Consider the following 22,341-nt stretch of genomic DNA (forward strand, 5'->3'; position numbering starts at 1 on the left):
AAAAGTATTTAATTAAATACGTTTCTATACCTGTTTAAAGCTCCCTCGATTCGTCTTTTTCTAGTTCCCTCTCTTTGACTGTTTTAAGCTCCCTCGATTCGTCTTTTTCTAGTTCCCGCTCTATAACTGTCCCAAGCTCCCTCGATTCGTCTTTTTCTAGTTCTCGCTCTATAACTGTCCCAAGCTCCCTCGATTCGTTTTTTTCTAGTTCCCTCTCTTTGACTGTTTTAAGCTCCCTCGATTCGTCTTTTTCTAGTTCCCGCTCTATAACTGTCCCAAGCTCCCTCGATTCGTCTTTTTCTAGTTCTCGCTCTATAACTGTCCCAAGCTCCCTCGATTCGTTTTTTTCTAGTTCCCTCTCTTTGACTGTTTTAAGCTCCCTCGATTCGTCTTTTTCTAGTTCCCGCTCTATAACTGTCCCAAGCTCCCTCGATTCGTCTTTTTCTAGTTCCCGCTCTTTGACTGTTCCAAGCTCCCTCGATTCGTCTTTTTCTAGTTCCCGCTCTTTGACTGTTCCAAGCACCCTCGAGTCGTCTTTTTTTAGTTCCAGCTCTATAACTGTCCCAAGCTCCCTCGATTCTTATTTTCTTGTTCCCTCTCTTTGACTGTTTTAAGCTCCCTCGATTCGTCTTTTTCTAGTTCCCGCTCTATAACTGTCCCAAGCTCCCTCGATTCGTCTTTTTCTAGTTCCCGCTCTTTGACTGTTCCAAGCTCCCTCGATTCGTCTTTTTCTAGTTCCCGCTCTTTGACTGTTCCAACCACCCTCGAGTCGTCTTTTTTTAGTTCCAGCTCTATAACTGTCCCAAGCTCCCTCGATTCTTATTTTCTTGTTCCCTCTCTTTGACTGTTTTAAGCTCCCTCGATTCGTCTTTTTCTAGTTCCCGCTCTATAACTGTCCCAAGCTCCCTCGATTCGTCTTTTTCTAGTTCCCGCTCTTTGACTGTTCCAAGCTCCCTCGATTCGTCTTTTTCTAGTTCCCGCTCTTTGACTGTTCCAACCACCCTCGAGTCGTCTTTTTTTAGTTCCAGCTCTATAACTGTCCCAAGCTCCCTCGATTCTTATTTTCTTGTTCCCTCTCTTTGACTGTTTTAAGCTCCCTCGATTCGTCTTTTTCTAGTTCCCGCTCTATAACTGTCCCAAGCTCCCTCGATTCGTCTTTTTCTAGTTCCCGCTCTTTGACTGTTCCAAGCTCCCTCGATTCGTCTTTTTCTAGTTCCCGCTCTTTGACTGTTCCAACCACCCTCGAGTCGTCTTTTTTTAGTTCCAGCTCTATAACTGTCCCAAGCTCCCTCGATTCTTATTTTCTTGTTCCCTCTCTTTGACTGTTTTAAGCTCCCTCGATTCGTCTTTTTCTAGTTCCCGCTCTATAACTGTCCCAAGCTCCCTCGATTCGTCTTTTTCTAGTTCCCGCTCTTTGACTGTTCCAAGCTCCCTCGATTCGTCTTTTTCTAGTTCCCGCTCTTTGACTGTTCCAACCACCCTCGAGTCGTCTTTTTTTAGTTCCAGCTCTATAACTGTCCCAAGCTCCCTCGATTCTTATTTTCTTGTTCCCTCTCTTTGACTGTTTTAAGCTCCCTCGATTCGTCTTTTTCTAGTTCCCGCTCTATAACTGTCCCAAGCTCCCTCGATTCGTCTTTTTCTAGTTCCCGCTCTTTGACTGTTCCAAGCTCCCTCGATTCGTCTTTTTCTAGTTCCCGCTCTTTGACTGTTCCAACCACCCTCGAGTCGTCTTTTTTTAGTTCCAGCTCTATAACTGTCCCAAGCTCCCTCGATTCTTATTTTCTTGTTCCCTCTCTTTGACTGTTTTAAGCTCCCTCGATTCGTCTTTTTCTAGTTCCCGCTCTATAACTGTCCCAAGCTCCCTCGATTCGTCTTTTTCTAGTTCCCGCTCTTTGACTGTTCCAAGCTCCCTCGATTCGTCTTTTTCTAGTTCCCGCTCTTTGACTGTTCCAACCACCCTCGAGTCGTCTTTTTTTAGTTCCAGCTCTATAACTGTCCCAAGCTCCCTCGATTCTTATTTTCTTGTTCCCTCTCTTTGACTGTTTTAAGCTCCCTCGATTCGTCTTTTTCTAGTTCCCGCTCTATAACTGTCCCAAGCTCCCTCGATTCGTCTTTTTCTAGTTCCCGCTCTTTGACTGTTCCAAGCTCCCTCGATTCGTCTTTTTCTAGTTCCCGCTCTTTGACTGTTCCAACCACCCTCGAGTCGTCTTTTTTTAGTTCCAGCTCTATAACTGTCCCAAGCTCCCTCGATTCTTATTTTCTTGTTCCCTCTCTTTGACTGTTTTAAGCTCCCTCGATTCGTCTTTTTCTAGTTCCCGCTCTATAACTGTCCCAAGCTCCCTCGATTCGTCTTTTTCTAGTTCCCGCTCTTTGACTGTTCCAAGCTCCCTCGATTCGTCTTTTTCTAGTTCCCGCTCTTTGACTGTTCCAACCACCCTCGAGTCGTCTTTTTTTAGTTCCAGCTCTATAACTGTCCCAAGCTCCCTCGATTCTTATTTTCTTGTTCCCTCTCTTTGACTGTTTTAAGCTCCCTCGATTCGTCTTTTTCTAGTTCCCGCTCTATAACTGTCCCAAGCTCCCTCGATTCGTCTTTTTCTAGTTCCCGCTCTTTGACTGTTCCAAGCTCCCTCGATTCGTCTTTTTCTAGTTCCCGCTCTTTGACTGTTCCAACCACCCTCGAGTCGTCTTTTTTTAGTTCCAGCTCTATAACTGTCCCAAGCTCCCTCGATTCTTATTTTCTTGTTCCCTCTCTTTGACTGTTTTAAGCTCCCTCGATTCGTCTTTTTCTAGTTCCCGCTCTATAACTGTCCCAAGCTCCCTCGATTCGTCTTTTTCTAGTTCCCGCTCTTTGACTGTTCCAAGCTCCCTCGATTCGTCTTTTTCTAGTTCCCTCTCTTTGACTGTTCCAAGCTCCCTCGATTCGTCTTTTTCTAGTTCCCGCTCTATAACTGTCCCAAGCTCCCTCGATTCGTTTTTTTTCTAGTTCCAGCTCTATAACTGTCCCAAGCTCCCTCGATTCTTATTTTCTTGTTCCCTCTCTTTGACTGTTTCAAGCTCCCTCGATTGGTCTTTTCTAGTTCCCGCTCTTTTCTCAACATCTATTGAATCTTCCTTATCTGGTCCCCTCTCTGTACCTGTCCCACGCTATCTCGCTTCTTTCTTATCTCGTCCCCTCTCTGTACCTGTCCCACGCTATCTCGCTTCTTTCTTATCTCGTCCCCTCTCTGTACCTGTCTCAAGCTATCTCGCTTCTTCCTTATCTCGTCCCCTTTCTGTACCTGTCCCACGCTATCTCGCTTCCTCCTTATCTCGTCCCCTCTCTGTACCTGTCCCACGCTATCTCGCTTCCTCCTTATCTCGTCCCCTCTCTGTAACTGTCTCAAGCTCTTTTGATTCATTCTTTCCTCATCTCTTCTTTAACGTATCCATTTTCCCCCTTTAATCCCAATATATGTATACTAGTACATGTATTAATGACTTGGAGTTAATGAATCATGCCCGTGATTGTTTCTTCTCTTATTTTTATGACATAAAAATTAATCTTTTATTGATGTACCGCAATATATTTAAGCATTGAACTGTTTTTGTATGGTATTTATGATCTATTTGAATGACACAGTATTGCAAGCAAACAACATAATGCGCGCTAGCGCATTATGATTTGTTTGCTTGCAGTGAACACCGTAAATCCGACCTTTGCCCTCCACGAGGGAGTTATTTTTGGAAGTTAATGTGAAGAATCAAGGCGTGAATTTATTTGTTGATTGTATGGGAACCTGACAACAGTCGGTAGATTCTATAACAGCCTCGTTATTTGACCTGTCATCAGAATTAAACTGAGGAATCGTAGATGCGAGACGCGTGAAATTGATAGCGTTTGAAGTGAGTGATCTTGCGACGGAGCACAGGTTCGTTACAAATGTCTGAAATGTTTATGTGTGCTGGACTCATATCAGTAGGTCTGTAACATATGTGTCAGTAGGTCTATAGAATATGTGTAGTTCAGACATTTGTAGCGAACCCCTGTTGATCAGTGCAGTGTAACAGACGATATTTCTGATAAATTGCATGAGCGTTAAAATTGTTTCCATTGCCGGCATTAGTGATTTCAACCGATGTGCATTTTGTACGATATTGCAGACCTTGGTCTTGTTTTCGTTGTAATAAAAGTGTTTTTTATTTTATTTCTTATTTTACACATAAATTTACAATGACATTGTCAAATCTCACAATGCCCAGCGATATTTCAGCAGCCGTCATGTTTATTTATATTGGATATTGTAGTTCCGGTCAGTGTTATTAATACGCTAAGAATTGTGTCTCGTGATGCATGGTAAATAAAGTCCCATTAACGACACAGTTTTCAAAGAGGCTATATAGTGACAATGCCATACAAATGTAAATATTGATGGTTATTTGCTTTCTTAAAAAATAGCACACTAAAATGTTATTGTCAAATGACTGAAAATTGAACTGTCATGGTTCCTGCACGTGTTCCAATTTCCTCACTATATTTTCCTCCTTTGGTAGGGGTTTCTCTGAAACAAATGAGCACAAAGTATAACACCTAAATTCCGAGTGACTGAAGATGAGGACAATGGCGCGTAAGTCTGCTCATCATGAGCACTTGTACGAAATGACTTAATTAAGGTATAAATGGTTATCACATCTATGCACAAAAGGTTTATTATGTTTATATCTATAAATTCCCTTCATACGGCATTGTGCAATAACTGATTGACATGAGAGAGAAAATAGTATTCAAAGAAACATACATGCAGGTGTTATTTCAAATGACATGATACTCATTTGAATATAGCAAAGGTTTGATTATATAGGGTGTCCAAGGTATGCATCTATGTATTCATTAGTATTTTACCTGATTTTTGTTGCGTCCTAGGCACTCGTCTTCACATGACATTTAATGTTGGCAGGACGTTAAATCTGAACGAAAATACAGAAAGAATTAATAGGGCTCCATGAAACCCGAAATGCCTCCAATTTGAAAAATAGCTACACTTCACTTACATTTCTAAAAAGAACTTGCTATGATGAAGATCCAAGCGTGACGTGCAGGACTGGTTTACTGTTTCGTGATGATCCATACATTGTACAGAAACGTGTGTCATCAGAGGTATTTGTATGAGACCGATATGACCTTAGTGATGGGCACTTATTGCACCTGAATTCCGAGTGACTGCCGAAGACGACAATGGCGCGTGAGCCAGCTCATCACCGTCGTTTTGTTATTTGTTTTTTTAATTTTAATAGCGAAACATGTTTATTTCCTCTGCAGTTGGCTGTGGTAAGGAACGTGATTTCTCCCTAGCCATCTTTTTCAAATCAAATAGCATCTTAGTGCATAACAGTCACCCTGATACAATTTGGCTAATTTACTTGTAATCTGATGATATGCTTCGTGCCATATTTATTGTGCAAACGTTTTAAGGCTTGTTTTCTAATATTTCATGACATGACATTAAATATTGCAATAAAAGGATATGTTAAACATCCATTTTTCTGTATAAAAACAAACTTAAAAGAGTTTGATGTAAAATTATTTGCAAGTAATTATTAAGATATACGGTGTTAAGTTTGATCACATTGATTTTGAATATTTTGCCATTGACTCGGTGTCGTTGTGAGTCATATCATACTCATAATAGGGCTGCTAGTACACCACAGCCCTGTTACGTGTAAATGACTGGGCAATGTCATATTCAATCTTGAAGTGTACCTTGTTTCTAAGGTTTGTATGTACCCCATTCAGTGTGCTGACTATAAACAGGAACTGGCTTTGATGAAGTTTGATGGGTAAAATGCTGTTTGAATGGGATTTATGACCTTAATTGTTGCTCTAACAGTATCGTATTGGTAGTAAAAAAAATATCTTTTATTGACGCTGTTACAAGACTGTAGAGATAAACATTAGTCTAAACAGACAAAGAATGATCTAGGTCAGATTTGTTTGGAAATGCTTGTAAAGGATCATCATTAGAAGTACAATTACCAATGGAAATTAGAGAGAAATATTAGTTTGAAAGATACGTAGGCGACGTCTTAAATCAAATACAACGTAGAACTCATTTCACTATGTCATGGATGTGATTGCCAATGGACTCCACTCCAAGTTGTGCATGTATTCATTGATATTTTGCCTGATTTGCAGTCAAGGCAGTCGTCTTCATATGACCTTAATGTCGCAAGGACGAAAAAAATGTGTAAAACCCCCAAGATTTCATTAAAAGGACCCTATGCAACTCGAGCAGACTTCAATGTCTAAACTAGTCAACAATAAAATGAAATACAGATCATTAGCTCAGGTTATGTTCAGGGAACTTATTGGTGTTTTGTTACCCGAAGTCTTTTTTATCACGTACATAATGTAACGCAGGTATTGTCAAATATGTTTGCTATAAAAAAAATGTTAAACAACACTAACGCAAACGCCCAAGAGTCCATGTACATCTCGAATCTACATACCAAGTACCTAAATTCCAATAGCATTTGCCTTTTGAAAATTCCATTCCAAAAACCACACAAATATACAGATACGCGCCTTTATGGACAGGGTATTACTTTCCCAAAAAGGACACTGAACTATTTATAAGGGTTCAACTGACAAGTTCTGGCTTGTCTACAAATAAGTTGCTATGCCTGTCCCAAGCTCTGTTGCTTATTTTTTCTTTTGTCCCCTTTCTATACCTGTCCATATCTCTCTCGATTCTTCCTTCTCTTGTCCCTTCCCTATAACTGTACCTTGCTCTCTCGATTCTTTCTTCTTTCGTCCCTTCTCTTTAACTGTCCATATCTTACCGAATACTGTCCCTAGCGTTTTTGATTCTTCTTTCTCTTCTCCCCTCTCTTTAACTGTTCATTTGCCGATTCTTCTTTCTCTCGTCCCATTTTAATATCTGTCCCTAGCTCTCTCGATTCCTTCTTTTCTTGTTCCCTCATTGTACCTGTCCATCGCCTCCCTTTTTCTCTTTTTGCTCCTCTCCTTACAATTTTACACCAACTTTTTCAACAACGCTACATCTATCTCAATAGGTGAAAACTATTCCGTTTTATAAACAAAATCAGGCTGAATTGTTTTTAATGTATAACCCATATCGTTCAAAGAATAACTTATTATTTCTTATATACATAATGGCGTTTCGGATTGTATTTTTTATCACATTACGGCGAAGTAATAGTTGTGTGTTCCTCATGATCTCGAGTTTGCTCGGTCATATTTTGCTCATTTGATCGGGGTCTCTCTAACATTGAGCAAAAGGTAACAAACCATAATTCCGAGTAACTGAAACAGACGACAACAATGGTTGGATCTTGTTTATCTCAAGTGTAATGTTATTGTTTTATTTAATATAATAAAATGTTTACTGTCTTTATGGAAGGGAAACCGCATTTTCTGTTTCCCCTCGCCATCGACAGAGCCTCTCCTGGAGTCATAAATAGCCTATTGGGCAATAACATATGTAATCTGGAGAAATGTACCTTGTTTGTGAGGTTGGAATGTTACCGGTTCAGTGGGCTAACTTCGGCAGTTTTAGTTTGTAGATATTTTCAAGCCATCACATTAATTCTACGATTTTTCAATAGAATTATAGGATAAACAATTATTTCTTTTTGTAGAAAATTAGCATGCGTAAATATTTTTATGTGAAATTATTCACCAATTGTCTCTCTGTCAAACCCAATAAAATGATGTATAAGTTCATAACATCATGTTAAATGTCTTGGTTAGGACATATGTGTATCTTATTTCTAAGGTCTGTAACCTATTCAGTATCAAGGTCATAAAGAAGGACTTTCTATGATGAAGATCCAAGCGTGACGTGCACACAACTGGTTTGCTGTTCCGTGGTGATCCATACATTGTACAGAAACGTGTGTCATCAGAGGTATTTGTATGAGACCGATATGACCTTAACTGACGCTGTTAACTTACTGTTTTGATGAATATTTTACTTTATTTGACGTTGTAACATGACTGTTGTGACAGCATGTATTTTTTTAAATGACGTTGTTACAAAAATTTTGAACGATGTTTTATTTTAGTTGACGTTGTTGCAATATATTGTAGGGATGAGCTATTCTTTGAATATTTTCGCTAGTAATCATAAATCGTCGTTTATGCTATAGACGATTTCATCAAATATATTCATTTCCAAAAGTTTTACAGAGAGTCCTGAATATTGACATTTTTCACGAAGGTTTATTGCATTTATGTGCATTTAAAAAAATCTTTCCTTTTATATGGCATTTTTACAATAAACGATGGAAATGGGAGAGAAAAAAACAGCTAGCAAGATACGTCGGTGTCATATAAGATAAAATTGTACTCATTTTACTATAGAGATGAGTTGATTATCTTGGCTCTCCAAGTTATGCACCTGTATATTCATCAATATTTTACTTGGCCTTTGTTTCATCTTTGCACTTGTCTCCACATGACCCACAAGAGATTCAGTAGTTTAAGGACGTTAAAGATATAGAAAAAAACATGAATAAGACTCCATAAAACCCGATATGCCTTCCGTTCCACAGAGAAGTACAGTTCATTTACATATCTTTATCAATCAACAATACAATTAAACCATATAATTTGTCCCTGGTTCCTCTGTGCACTTATTGTTGGTGAGTAACATACGTTTTCTTATCACGTCCATGTAACTCAGGTATTCAAAAATGTGTTTACTCTAAAAAGAAATGCCAAAAGGTTAAGTTCCCCCCCCCCCCCCCCCCCCCACACACACACACACACACACACACACACACACTCTATAACTCTAGATCTCCCAACCTCTCTAGCGTCTTGCCATTCTCGTTCCTTTTCTATACCTGTCCCAAGCTCTCTATAGCGTCTTGCCTTTCTCGGTCCGTTTCTATACCTGTCCCAAGCTCTGTCGAATCTCCTTTCTCTTGTCCCTTCTTCCAGCTCTGTGGATTCTTCCTTTCTTCCTTCTCTCGTTCCTCTCTTATTTCTCTTTTTTTTATTTTCTCCTTTGTCTCCACTTCTTACAATATGATACTTATGTAGTACTAATGTCGTTCTTGTTTATGATCACAATGCCTATATTAGCTAAACGGAATCATGTATTTGATTTTTACCGACATTTTCCAGACACTTCTTTTATGTATACTACAGGTATCTCAATATGTGAAACGATGAGTTCATGTCGTAAAATAACTGGCACCCCCTTTCCCAATAAACCAGCGGAATTTGTTAAAACTTCCATGCAATGGTTATGGAACTATGCATTATTAGAATTCATCACACGTAAATCTTTCTTATGTAATATTATTTACAAATCGGCTTACTGTCAAACCTATCAATATAACGTATTAGTGATCACAGTCATGTTAAAGTACACAGCAATGACATCTAGGGTTTGTATCTGACCTATTCAATATGCGGACAATAAACATGACTTTGATGAAGAGTCATCCATGATGTGCAAATAACAGGTTGTGTTGTTTACGATATGTTTTCATTGTACATTTTATGTCATCAGGGGCATGTGTATGAACCAGATACATGTGTATGACCATTTACGCTGTTATCATACCGTAGGGAAGTTATGTATTTTTAACGTCTTTTTTTTTTACAATACTGTAGTGCTGGATATATGCGTAAACCGTTTCGCTAGTTTTGTGTAACTTAAATCATGAATCATATTATTAATATATTCATATTCTGAAGTTTAACAGATATGCAAAAAACGTCACAGTAGTAAGGTGTTTCCAAATGAAAAGATTTTGTCCAGCTGTAACGGATATAAAATAACAATAAGATATTATCTAGGTGGTCGTGTGTCGCATTGAATAGCGAAATAGCCTGTTTCCAAGTCGGCCTGAGTTAGATTTCCCGATTAGAGTGAAAAAGTATTGGGTCACCTACCCGATCACGTGGTGTTTTTCATGCACGCTACCATCCAGGCCAACAAGAGCGATTGATATAAGTTCGGTCATAATTGTAGTTAAATATATATACAATATATATGCATAGCTTACTTACGGATATAATGTTTAAACAGTTCAAAATAGTGTCGCCCAGTTGATATTTAAAATTAAAAATGCCCGCCTTATCGACAGTCCACACAATTTCGTTCAATAGTTTGAACAGGGTATTGTCGCGTACTGATTGGCAAGTAGTACTTTGAAATTTTAACGAACATTTCAATTTTATTCCACAATTCAGTATCAATACACTTGCGTATGTCTATAGGGTGATTTAAGTTTATCAATAGAACTCTGTGAAGAATCCAGGCATGAATTTATTTGTTGATTGTATGGGAACCTGACAACGGTCGGTAGATTCTATAACAGCATCGTTATTTGACATGTCGTCAGAAACTGAGGAAACCGTGAATGCGAGACGCGTGAAACTGATAGCGTTTGAAGTGAGTGATCTTGCGACGGAGCACAGGTTCGTTACAAATGTCTGAAATGTTTATGTGTGCTGTGACTCATATCAGTAGGTCTGTAACATATGTGTCAGTAGGTTTATAAAATATGTGTATTTCAGGCATTTGTAACGAACCCCTGTTGATCAGTGCAGTGTAACAGACGATATTTCTGATGAATTGCATGAGCGTTAAAATTGTTTCCATTGCCGGCATTGGTGATTTCAACCGATGTGCATTTTGTACGATATTGCAGACCTTGGTCTTGTTTTCGTTGTAATAAAAGTGTTTTTCATTTTATTTTTTATTTTGCACATAAATTTACAATGACATTGTCAAATCTCACAATGCCCAGCGATATTTCAGCAGCCGTCATGTTTATTTATATTGGATATTGTAGTTCCGGTCAGTTGTATCAATACGCTAAGAATTGTGTCTCGTGATGCATGGTAAATAAAGTCCCATCAACGACACAGCTTTCAAAGAGGCTATATAGTGACAATGCCATGCAAATGTACATATTTGTATATGCATAGTTATGCATAATGCCAACAATATATACATACACATCAAAATTGAAAACGAATATATATAGTGTTAATCTTTCACGTAAAGGATAAAGATACGTGTTTTGAGTACAGTTCACCTCTGAATGGAAACGAGCAAAGAATAATTGAGGACATATGTGCAAAATGTCTGTTAAATACAGTGTGAAGTCTGTGTGGTAAGCGTCTGTGAATCTATATAGCTAGTACACATACAGGTAGTAGCTTTTGTGTATATAAATCTGGCCAGTGGTCTGTCCAGCGAAGGTGGAGCCCATAAACACAATCATAACCAAGGGCTGATGAGATTTCCCGATAATGCGTTCATCAGATATTGACCAAACGTAAGATACATCGTATAGACACACCCATAGACAGGTTTACTGAGGCGTGGCCTTCCAGGAGACGGTGGTTGGGTATAAACATGGACGTCAAACAAGTGGTGTGTGTGCTTTCTCTCCTGTATATCTGTGCAGGTAAGCGTTGAGATTGAGAAGCTTCAGTTAAATATTATGATTTACATGGCTAGTTATTGTGGCGAAGATTGCACCAATCGTATGATGGTCGTTAATTTAGACGTGTAAATGCAATATGCAACTGACTTACATTATGCACTTGAATATGTATTTTTAGTTTTTAAGCAAATCATATTCGTGTTACTTTCCCTTGATCTTCACTACGGAACATTACACTTAGTTGTTATATAGGTACCACGTGCTTGGTCAAACATTTTTATATTTAAAGTGTTCTATGACCTGCTGGTATTAATTGTGAGACACTTTTGACGTACATGTATATTTACCCATCAACAAGTGAAAACTGCCATGACCTCTATTCGCTGTCAAATATTTAGTCGAGTATAAATTGGCTATGCGATGTTTACATAGTGATGATATTCTGATTAGTTGTTAGAAGGTTTTTTAAGTTTCTGTTTATTTCTTTATTGTAACAGAACAATTTTCGGAACAGACTTCATTCTGAGCGAAACTTGCTACATTCAGGCACCAGAAATCTTGTATAATGTATAATGCTCATGGTACAATATTTGTTTACCGCTCTATATAATCCAGGAAAGTTACTGTAAGGCCATTAAAAATGACATAAATATAAACACAATTAGAAGCAGTCTTACTTATGTGATCCCCTTTTGAACTTCATTATGTCAAGCGCTACATGAGGGCAGGCGAACATGTCTAAAGCAAGCCGTTTTAGCTATTATTACAACTTTATCTCAAATTAAACCATGCTTAAGTTTATTTTAAATGAAATGTTTAGAATCTTAAAGAAAATGAATTTTTATTTGCATGTTTTTTTATTTATTTAAAAATACATTGAGATCGTTGGAATATTATCTAACATTAAAACAGCTAGCCGTGTTTGTGGTTGTATTTTCCTTGTTCACCTAAACAGCGCAGGAAGAGAAATAACACATCTTAGTTACCTATGGAATACAATCCAAACAGGGGCAATCGTTAAATCTCTTGTTCAAGGACAACACCGGTGTCAAAAACCAAGTCGATCTAAACTTGCATAATTGTCCTTACTAACACGGTCAAACAGTCATCAAAGGATACGGTATAACAGGTAGGACAAACAACCATCAAAGGATACGGTATAACAGGTAGGACAAACAGCCACCAAAGGATACGGTATACCAACAAGGACAAACAACCATCAAAGGATACGGTATAACAGGTAGGAAAAACAACCACCAAAGGATACGGTATACTAACAAGGACAAACAACCACCAAAGGATACGGTATACCAACAAGGACAAACAACAATCAAAGGATACGGTATAACAGGAAGGAAAAACAACCATCAAAGGATACGGTATAACAGGTAGGATAAACAACCACCAAAGGATACGGCATAACAGGTAGGAAAAACAACCACCAAAGGATGCGGTATAACAGGTAGTACAAACAACCATCAAAGGATACGGTATAACAGGGAGGAAAAACAACCACCAAAGGATACGGTATACCAACAAGGACAAACAACCATCAAAGGATACGGTATATCAGGTAGGACAAACAGCCACCAAAGGATACGGTATACCAACAAGGACAAACAACCATCAAAGGATACGGTATAACCGGTAGGACAAACAACCATCAAAGGATACGGTATATCAGGTAGGACAAACAACCATCAAAGGATACGGTATAACATGTAGGAAAAACAACCACCAAAGGATACGGTATGACAGGTAGGACAAACAACCACCAAAGGATACGGCATAACAGGTAGGAAAAACAACCACCAAAGGATACGGTATGACAGGTAGGACAAACAACCACCAAAGGATACGGCATAACAGGTAGGAAAAACAACCACCAAAGGATACGGCATAACAGGTAGGAAAAACAACCACCAAAGGATACGGCATAACAGGTAGGAAAAACAACCACCAAAGGATGCGGTATAACAGGTAGTACAAACAACCATCAAAGGATACGGTATAACATGTAGGAAAAACAACCACCAAAGGATACGGTATGACAGGTAGGACAAACAACCACCAAAGGATACGGTATACCAACAAGGACAAACAACAAGCAAAGGATACGGTATAACAGGAAGGAAAAACAACAATCAAAGGATACGGTATAACAGGAAGGAAAAACAACAATCAAAGGATACGGTATAACAGGTAGGATAAACAATCACCAAAGGATACGGAATAACAGGTAGAACAAACAACCACCAAAGGATACGGTATAACAAGGACAAACAACCATCAAAGGATACGGTATATCAGGTAGGACAAACAGCCACCAAAGGATACGGTATACCAACAAGGACAAACAACCATCAAAGGATACGGTATATCAGGTAGGACAAACAGCCACCAAAGGATACGGTATACCAACAAGGACAAACAACCATCAAAGGATACGGTATAACCGGTAGGACAAACAACCATCAAAGGATACGGTATAACCGGTAGGACAAACAACCATCAAAGGATACGGTATAACCGGTAGGACAAACAACCATCAAAGGATACGGTATAACCGGTAGGACAAACAACCATCAAAGGATACGGTATAACCGGTAGGACAAACAACCATCAAAGGATACGGTATATCAGGTAGGACAAACAGCCACCAAAGGATACGGTATACCAACAAGGACAAACAACAAGCAAAGGATACGGTATAACAGGAAGGAAAAACAACCACCAAAGGATACGGAATAACAGGTAGGACAAACAAACACCAATGGATACGGTATAACAGTGGTATGCAAGCAAGGACAAACAATCATCAAAGGATACGGTATAACAGGTATGACAAACAAACACCAAAGGATACGGTATAACAGTGGTATGCCAGCAAGGACAAACAATCATCAAATGATACAGAATAACAGGGGTATACCAGCAAGGACAAACAACCATCAAAGGATACAGTATAGCAGTGGTATGCCAGCAAGGACAAACAATCATCAAATGATACAGAATAACAGTGGTATACCAGTAAGGACAAACAACCATCAAAGGATACAGTATAGCAGTGGTATGCCAGCAAGGACAAACAATCATCAAATGATACAGAATAACAGTGGTATACCAGCAAGGACAAACAATCATCAAATGATACAGAATAACAGTGGTATACCAGCAAGGACAAACAACCATCAAAGGATACATTATAACAGTGGTATACCAGCAAGGACAAACAATCATCAAATGATACAGAATAACAGGGGTATACCAGCAAGGACAAACAACCATCAAATGATACAGTATAACAGTGGTTTACCAGTAAGGACCAGTATAACAGTGGTTTACCAGTAAGGACAAACAACCATCAAAGGATACAGTATAGCAGTGGTATGCCAGCAAGGACAAACAATCATCAAATGATACAGAATAACAGTGGTATACCAGTAAGGACAAACAACCATCAAAGGATACAGTATAATAGTGGTATACCAGTAAGGACAAACAATCATCAAAGGATACCGTATAACAGTGGTATACCAGCAAGGACAAACAATCATCAAAGGATATAGTATAACAGTGGTTTACCAGTAAGGACAATAAATCATCAAAGGATACAGTATAACAGTGGTATGCCAGCAAGGACAAACAATCATCAAATGATACAGAATAACAGGGGTATACCAGCAAGGACAAACAACCATCAAAGGATACAGTATAAGAGTGGTATACCAGTAAGGACAAACAATCATCAAAGGATACAGTATAATAGTGGTTTACCACTAAGGACAAACAATAATCAAAGGATACCGTATAACAGTGGTATACCAGCAAGGACAAACAACCATCAAAGGATACGGTATAACAGGTATGACAAACAAACACAAAAGGATACGGTATAACAGTGGTATGCCAGCAAGGACAATCATCAAAGGATACAGTATAACAGTGGTATACCAGCAAAAACAAACAACCATCAAAGGATACAGTATAACAGTGGTTTACCAATAAGGACAAACACTCATCAAAGGATACAGTATAATAGTGGTTTACCAGTAAGGACAAACAACCATCAAAGGATACATTATAACAGTGGTTTACCAATAAGGACAAACAACCATCAAAGGATAAAGCATAACAGTGGTTTACCAGTAAGGACAAACAACCATCAAAGGATACAGTATAGCAGTGGTATGCCAGCAAGGACAAACAACCATCAAAGGATACGGTATAACAGGTAGGACAACCAACCACCAAAGGATACGGTATAACAGGTAGGAAAAACAACCACCAAAGGATACGGTATAACAGGGAGGACAAACAACCACCAAAGGATACGGTATAACAGGTAGGACAAACAACCACCAAAATACAGTATAACAGTGGTATACCAGCAAGGACAAACAATCATCAAATGATACAGAATAACAGTGGTACACCAGCAAGGACAATCAATCATCAAAGGATACAGTATAACAGTGGTATACCAGCAAGAACAAGCATCTATCAAAGGATATAGTATAACAGTGGTATACCAGCAAAAACAAACAGTCATCAAAGGATACAGTTTAACAGTGGTATACCAGCAAGAACAAGCATCTATCAAAAGATATAGTATAACAGGGGTATACCAGCAAGGACAATCAATCATCAAAGGATACAGAATAACAGTGGTATACTAGTAAGGACAAACAACCATCAAAGGATACAGTATAACAGTGGTATACCAATAAGGACAAACACTCATCAAAGGATACAGTATAACAGTGGTATACCAATAAGGACAAACAACCATCAAAGGATACGGTATAACAGTGGTATGCCAGCAAGGACAATCATCAAAGGATATAGTATAACAGTGGTTTACCAGTAAGGACAATAAATCATCAAAGGATACAGTATAACAGTGGTATACAAGCAAAGAAAAACAACCACCAATGGATATAGTATAGCAGTAGTATACCAGCAAGGACGAACAATCATCAAAGGATACAGTATAACAGTGGTATACCAGCAAAAACACACAACCATCAAAGGATACAGTATAACAGTGATATACCAGCAAAAACAAACAACCATCAAAGGATACAGTATAACAGTGGTAGACCAGTAAGGACAAACAACCACCAAAGGATACATTGTAACAGTGGTATACCAGCAAGGACAAAAAATCATCAAAGGATACAGTATAACAATGGTTTACCAGTAAGGACAAACAATCATCAAGGGATACAGTATAACAGTGGTATACCGTCAAGGACAAACAATCATCAAAGGATACTGTATAACAGTGGTTTACCAGTAAGGCCAAACAACCATCAAAGGATACAGTAAAACAGTGGTTTACCAGTAAGGACAAATAACCCTCAAAGGATACAGTATAACAGTGGTCTACCAGTAAGGACAAACAACCATCATGGTATACCAGCAAGGACAAACAATCAGCAAAGGATACAGTATAACAGTGGTTTGCCAGTAAGGACAAACAACCATCAAAGGATACAGCATAACAGTGGTATACCAGTAAGGACAAACACTCATCAAAGGATACAGTATAACAATGGTATACCAATAAGGACAAACAACCATCAAAGGATACAGAATAACAGTGGCAGTGGTATACCAGCGAGGACAAACAATCATCAAATGATACAGAATAACAGTGGTACACCAGCAAGGACAATCAATCATCAAAGGATACAGAATCACAGTGGTTTACCAGTAAGGCCAAACAACCATCAAAGGATACAGTATAGCAGTGGTATGCCAGCAAGGACAAACTACCATCAAAGGATACAGAATAACAGTGGTTTACCAGTAAGGACCAACAACCATCAAAGGATACAGTATAGCAGTGGTTTACCAGTAAGGACAAACAATAATCAAAGGATACCGTATAACAGTGGTATACCAGCAAGGAGAAACAATCATCAAAGGATACAGTATAGCAGTGGTTTACCAATAAGGACAAACAACCATCAAAGGATACGGTATAACAGGTAGGATAAACAATCACCAAAGGATACGGTATAACAGATAGGACAAACAACCACCAAAGGATACTGTATAACAGGTAGGAAAAACAACCACCAAAGGATACGGTATCACAGGAAGGATAAACAATCACCAAAGGATACGGTATACCAACAAAGTATAACAGTGGTATACCAGCAAGAACAAGCATCTATCAAAGGATATAGTATAACAGTGGTTTACCAGTAAGGACCAACAACCATCAAAGGATACAGTATAACAGTGATATACCAGCAAAAACAAACAACCATCAAAGGATACAGTAAAACAGTGGTTTACCAGTAAGGACAACCAATCATCAAAGGATACAGCATAACAGTGGTTTACCAGTAAGGACAACCAATCATCAAAGGATACAGTATAACGGTGGTTTACCAGTAAGGACAAACAACCACCAAAGGATACATTATAACAGTGGTATATCAGCAAGGACAAACAATCATCAAAGTATACAGTATAACAGTGGTTTACCAGCAAGGACAAACAACCATCAAAGGATACGGTATAACAGGTAGGACAAACAACCACCAAAGGATACGGTATACCAACAAGGACAAACAACCACCAAATGATACGGTATAACAGGTAGGATAAACAACCACCAAAGGATACGGCATAACAGGTAGGACAAACAAACACCAAAGGATACGGTATAACAGTGGTATGCCAGCAAGGACAATCATCAAAGGATAAAGTATAACAGTGGTATACCAGCAAAAACAAACATTCATCAAAGGATACAGTATAACAGTGGAATACCAGTAAGGACAAACAACCACCAAAGGATACAGTATAACAGTGGTATACCAGTAAGGGATACAGTATAACAGTGGTTTACCAGTAAGGACAAATAACCCTCAAAGGATACAGTATAACAGTGGTATGCAAGCAAGGACAAACAATCATCAAAGGATAAAGCATAACAGTAGTATACCAGCAAGGACAAACAATCATCAAATGATACAGAATAACAGTGGTTTACCAGCAAGGACAAACATTCATCAAAGGATACAGAATAACAGTGGTTTACCAGTAAGGACACACAACCATCAAAGGATACATTATAACATTGGTATACCAGCAAGAACAAGCATCTATCAAAGGATACAATATAACAGTGGTATGCCAGCAAGGACAATCATCAAAGGATACAGTATAACAGTTGTTTACCAGTAAGGACAAACAATCATCAAAGGATAAAGCATAACAGTGGTTTACCAGTAAGGACAAATAACCCTCAAAGGATACAGTATAACAGTGGTTTACCAGCAAGAACAAACAACCATCAAAGGATACATTATAACAGTGGTATACCAACAAGGACAAACAATCATCAAATGATACAGGATAACAGTGGTTTACCAGCAAGGACAAACAACCATTAAAGGATACATTATAACAGTGGTATACCAACAAGGACAAACAATCATCAAATGATACAGTATAACAGTGGTATACCAGTAAGGGATACAGTATAACAGTGGTTTACCAGCAAGAACAAACAACCATCAAAGGATACATTATAACAGGGGTATACCAGCAAGAACAAGCATCTATCAAAGGATATAGTATAACAGTGGTATACCAGCAAGGACGAACAATCATCAAAGGATACGGTATAACAGGTAGGACAAACAAACACCAATGGATACGGTATAACAGTGGTATGCAAGCAAGGACAAACAATCATCAAAGGATATGGTATAACAATGGTATGCCAGCAAGGACAAAAAATCATTAAAGGATACAGTATAACAGTGGTATACCAGTAAGGGATACAGTATAACAGTGGTTTACCAGTAAGGACAAACACCCATCAAAGGATACAGTATAACAGTGGTATACCAGCAAAAACAAACATTCATCAAAGGATACAGTATAACAGTGGAATACCAGTAAGGACAAACAACCACCAAAGGATACAGTATAACAGTGGTATGCCAGCAAGGACAATCATCAAAGGATACAGTATAACAGTAGCAAGGACAAACTACCATCAAAGGATACAGAATAACAGTGGTTTACCAGTAAGGACAAACACCCATCAAAGGATACAGTATAACAGTGGTTTACAAGCAAGGACAAACAACCATCAAAGGATACGGGATAACAGGTAGAACAAACAACAACCAAAGGATACGGAATAACAGGTAGGACAAACAACCACCAAAGGATAAGGTATAACAGGTAGGACAAACAACCACCAAAGGATAAGGTATAACAGGTAGGACAAACAACCACCAAAGGATAAGGTATAACAGGTAGGACAAACAACCACCAAAGGATACAGTATAACAGTGGTTTACAAGCAAGGACAAACAACCATCAAAGGATACAGTATATCAGTGGTTTACCAGTAAGGGCAAACAACCATCAAAGGATACAGTATATCAGTGGTTTACCAGTAAGGACAAACAATCATCAAAGGATAAAGCATAACAGTGGTTTACCAGTAAGGACAAATAACCCTCAAAGGATACAGTATAACAGTGGTTTACAAGCAAGGACAAACAACCATCAAAGGATACATTATAACAGGGGTATACCAGCAAGAACAAGCATCTATCAAAGGATACAATATAACAGTGGTATGCCAGCAAGGACAATCATCAAAGGATACAGTATAACAATGGTTTACCAGTAAGGACAAACAATCATCAAAGGATAAAGCATAACAGTGGTTTACCAGTAAGGACAAATAACCCTCAAAGGATACAGTATAACAGTGGTTTACAAGCAAGGACAAACAACCATCAAAGGATACAGTATAACAGTGTTTTACCAGTAAGGACAAACAACCATCAAAGGATAAAGCATAACAGTGGTTTACCAGTAAGGACAAACAATCATCAAAGGATACATTATAACAGTGGTTTACCAGCAAGGACAAACAACCATCAAAGGATACATTATAACAGTGGTATACCAGCAAGAACAAGCATCTATCAAAGGATACAGTATAACAGTGGTATGCCAGCAAGGACAAACAATCATCAAAGGATACGGTATAACAATGGTATGCCAGCAAGGACAAACAATCATTAAAGGATACAGTATAACAGTGGTATACCAGCAAGAACAAAAATCTATCAAAGGATATAGTATAACAGTGGTATACCAGCAAGGACAAACAACCATCAAAGGATCCAGTATAACAGTGGTACACCAGCAAGGACAAACAATCATTAAAGGATACAGTATAACAGTGGTTTACCAGCAAGGACAAACAATCATCAAAGGATACAGTATAACAGTGGTATACAAGCAAGACCAAGCATCTATCAAAGGATACAGTATAACAGTGGTTTACCAGCAAGGACAAACAACCATCAAAGGATACAGTATAACAGTGGTACACCAGCAAGGACAAACAATCATTAAAGGATACAGTATAACAGTGGTATGCCAGCAAGACCAAGCATCTATCAAAGGATATAGGATAACAGTGGTATACCAGCAAGGACAAACAATCATCAAAGGATACGGTATAACAATGGTATGCCAGCAAGGACAATCATCAAAGGATACAGTATAACAGTGGTATACCCGCAAAAACAAACAGTCATCAAAGGATACAGTTTAACAGTGGTATACCAGCAAGGACAAACAATCATCAAAGGATATAGTATAACAGTGGTATCCCAGCAAGGACAAACAATCATCAAAGGATACAGTATAACAGTGGTATACCAGCAAAAACAAACAATCATCAAAGGAGACATTGTGACAGTGGTATACCAGCAAAAACAAACAATCATCAAAGGATATAGTATAACAGTGGTATACCAGCAAGGACAAACAATCATCAACGGATACAGTATAACAGTGGTATACCAGCAAAAACAAACAATCAACAAAGGAGACATTGTGACAGTGGTATACCAGCAAAAACAAACAATCATCAAAGGACATAGTATAACAGTGGTATACCAGCAAGGACAAACAATCATCAACGGATACAGTATAACAGTGGTATACCAGCAAAAACAAACATTCATCAAAGGATACAGTATAACAGTGGCTCACCAGTAAGGACAATAAACCATCAAAGGATACAGTATAACAGTGGTATACCAGCAAAAACAAACATTCATCAAAGGATACAGTATAACAGTGGTTCACCAGTAAGGACAATAAACCATCAAAGGATACAGTATAACAGTGGTATAAAAGCAAAGAAAAACAACCACCAATGGATATAGTATAGCAGTAGTATACCAGCAAGGACAAAAAATCATCAAAGGATACGGTATAACAGTGGTATACCAGCAAAAACAAACAAGTCATCAAAGGATACAGTATAACAGTGGTACACCAGCAAGAACAAACAATCATCAAAGGATACAGTATAACAGTGGTATACCAGTAAGGACAAACAATCATCAAAGGATACAGTATAACAATGGTTTACCAGTAAGGACAAACAATAATCAAAGGATGCATTATGACAGTGGTATACCAGCAAGGACAAAGAATCATCAAAGGATACAGTATAACAGTGGTTTACCAGTAAGGATAAACAATCATCAAAGGATAAAGGATAACAGTGGTTTACCAGGAAGGCCAAACAACCATCAAAGAATACAGTATAACAGTGGCTTACCAGTAAGGACAAGCAATCATCAAAGGATACAAGTGGTATACCAGCAAAAACAAACAGTCATCAAAGGATACAAGTGGTATACCAGCAAAAACAAGCATCTATCAAAGGATATAGTATAACAGTGGTACACCAGCAAGGACAAAGAATCATCAAAGGATATAGTATAACAATGGTTTACCAGTAAGATACGGTATAACAGGTAGGACAAACAACTACCAAAGGATACGGTATAACAGTTAGGACAAACAACCACCAAAGGATACATTATAACAGGGGGTTACCAGTAAGGACAAACAAGC

At 38.4% G+C, this 22,341-nt stretch overlaps 1 protein-coding gene across 1 annotated transcript in view; it reads left to right on the forward strand.

The window, feature by feature from the left end:
• The first annotated feature begins 11,038 nt into the window (after nucleotides 1–11,038).
• LOC110445658 (alkaline phosphatase-like) overlaps nucleotides 11,039–22,341 on the forward strand; it is a 46,645-nt gene continuing 35,342 nt past the window's right edge. The window contains exon 1 of the mRNA XM_021490386.1: nucleotides 11,039–11,430. Coding sequence (XP_021346061.1) covers nucleotides 11,379–11,430 — 52 coding nt within the window. The 5' untranslated portion in view covers nucleotides 11,039–11,378. The remainder of the gene's footprint in view (nucleotides 11,431–22,341) is intronic.

The sequence above is a fragment of the Mizuhopecten yessoensis genome, unplaced genomic scaffold (genome assembly GCF_002113885.1).
Source record: "Mizuhopecten yessoensis strain PY_sf001 unplaced genomic scaffold, ASM211388v2 scaffold2329, whole genome shotgun sequence".
Lineage (NCBI taxonomy): Eukaryota > Metazoa > Mollusca > Bivalvia > Pectinida > Pectinidae > Mizuhopecten > Mizuhopecten yessoensis.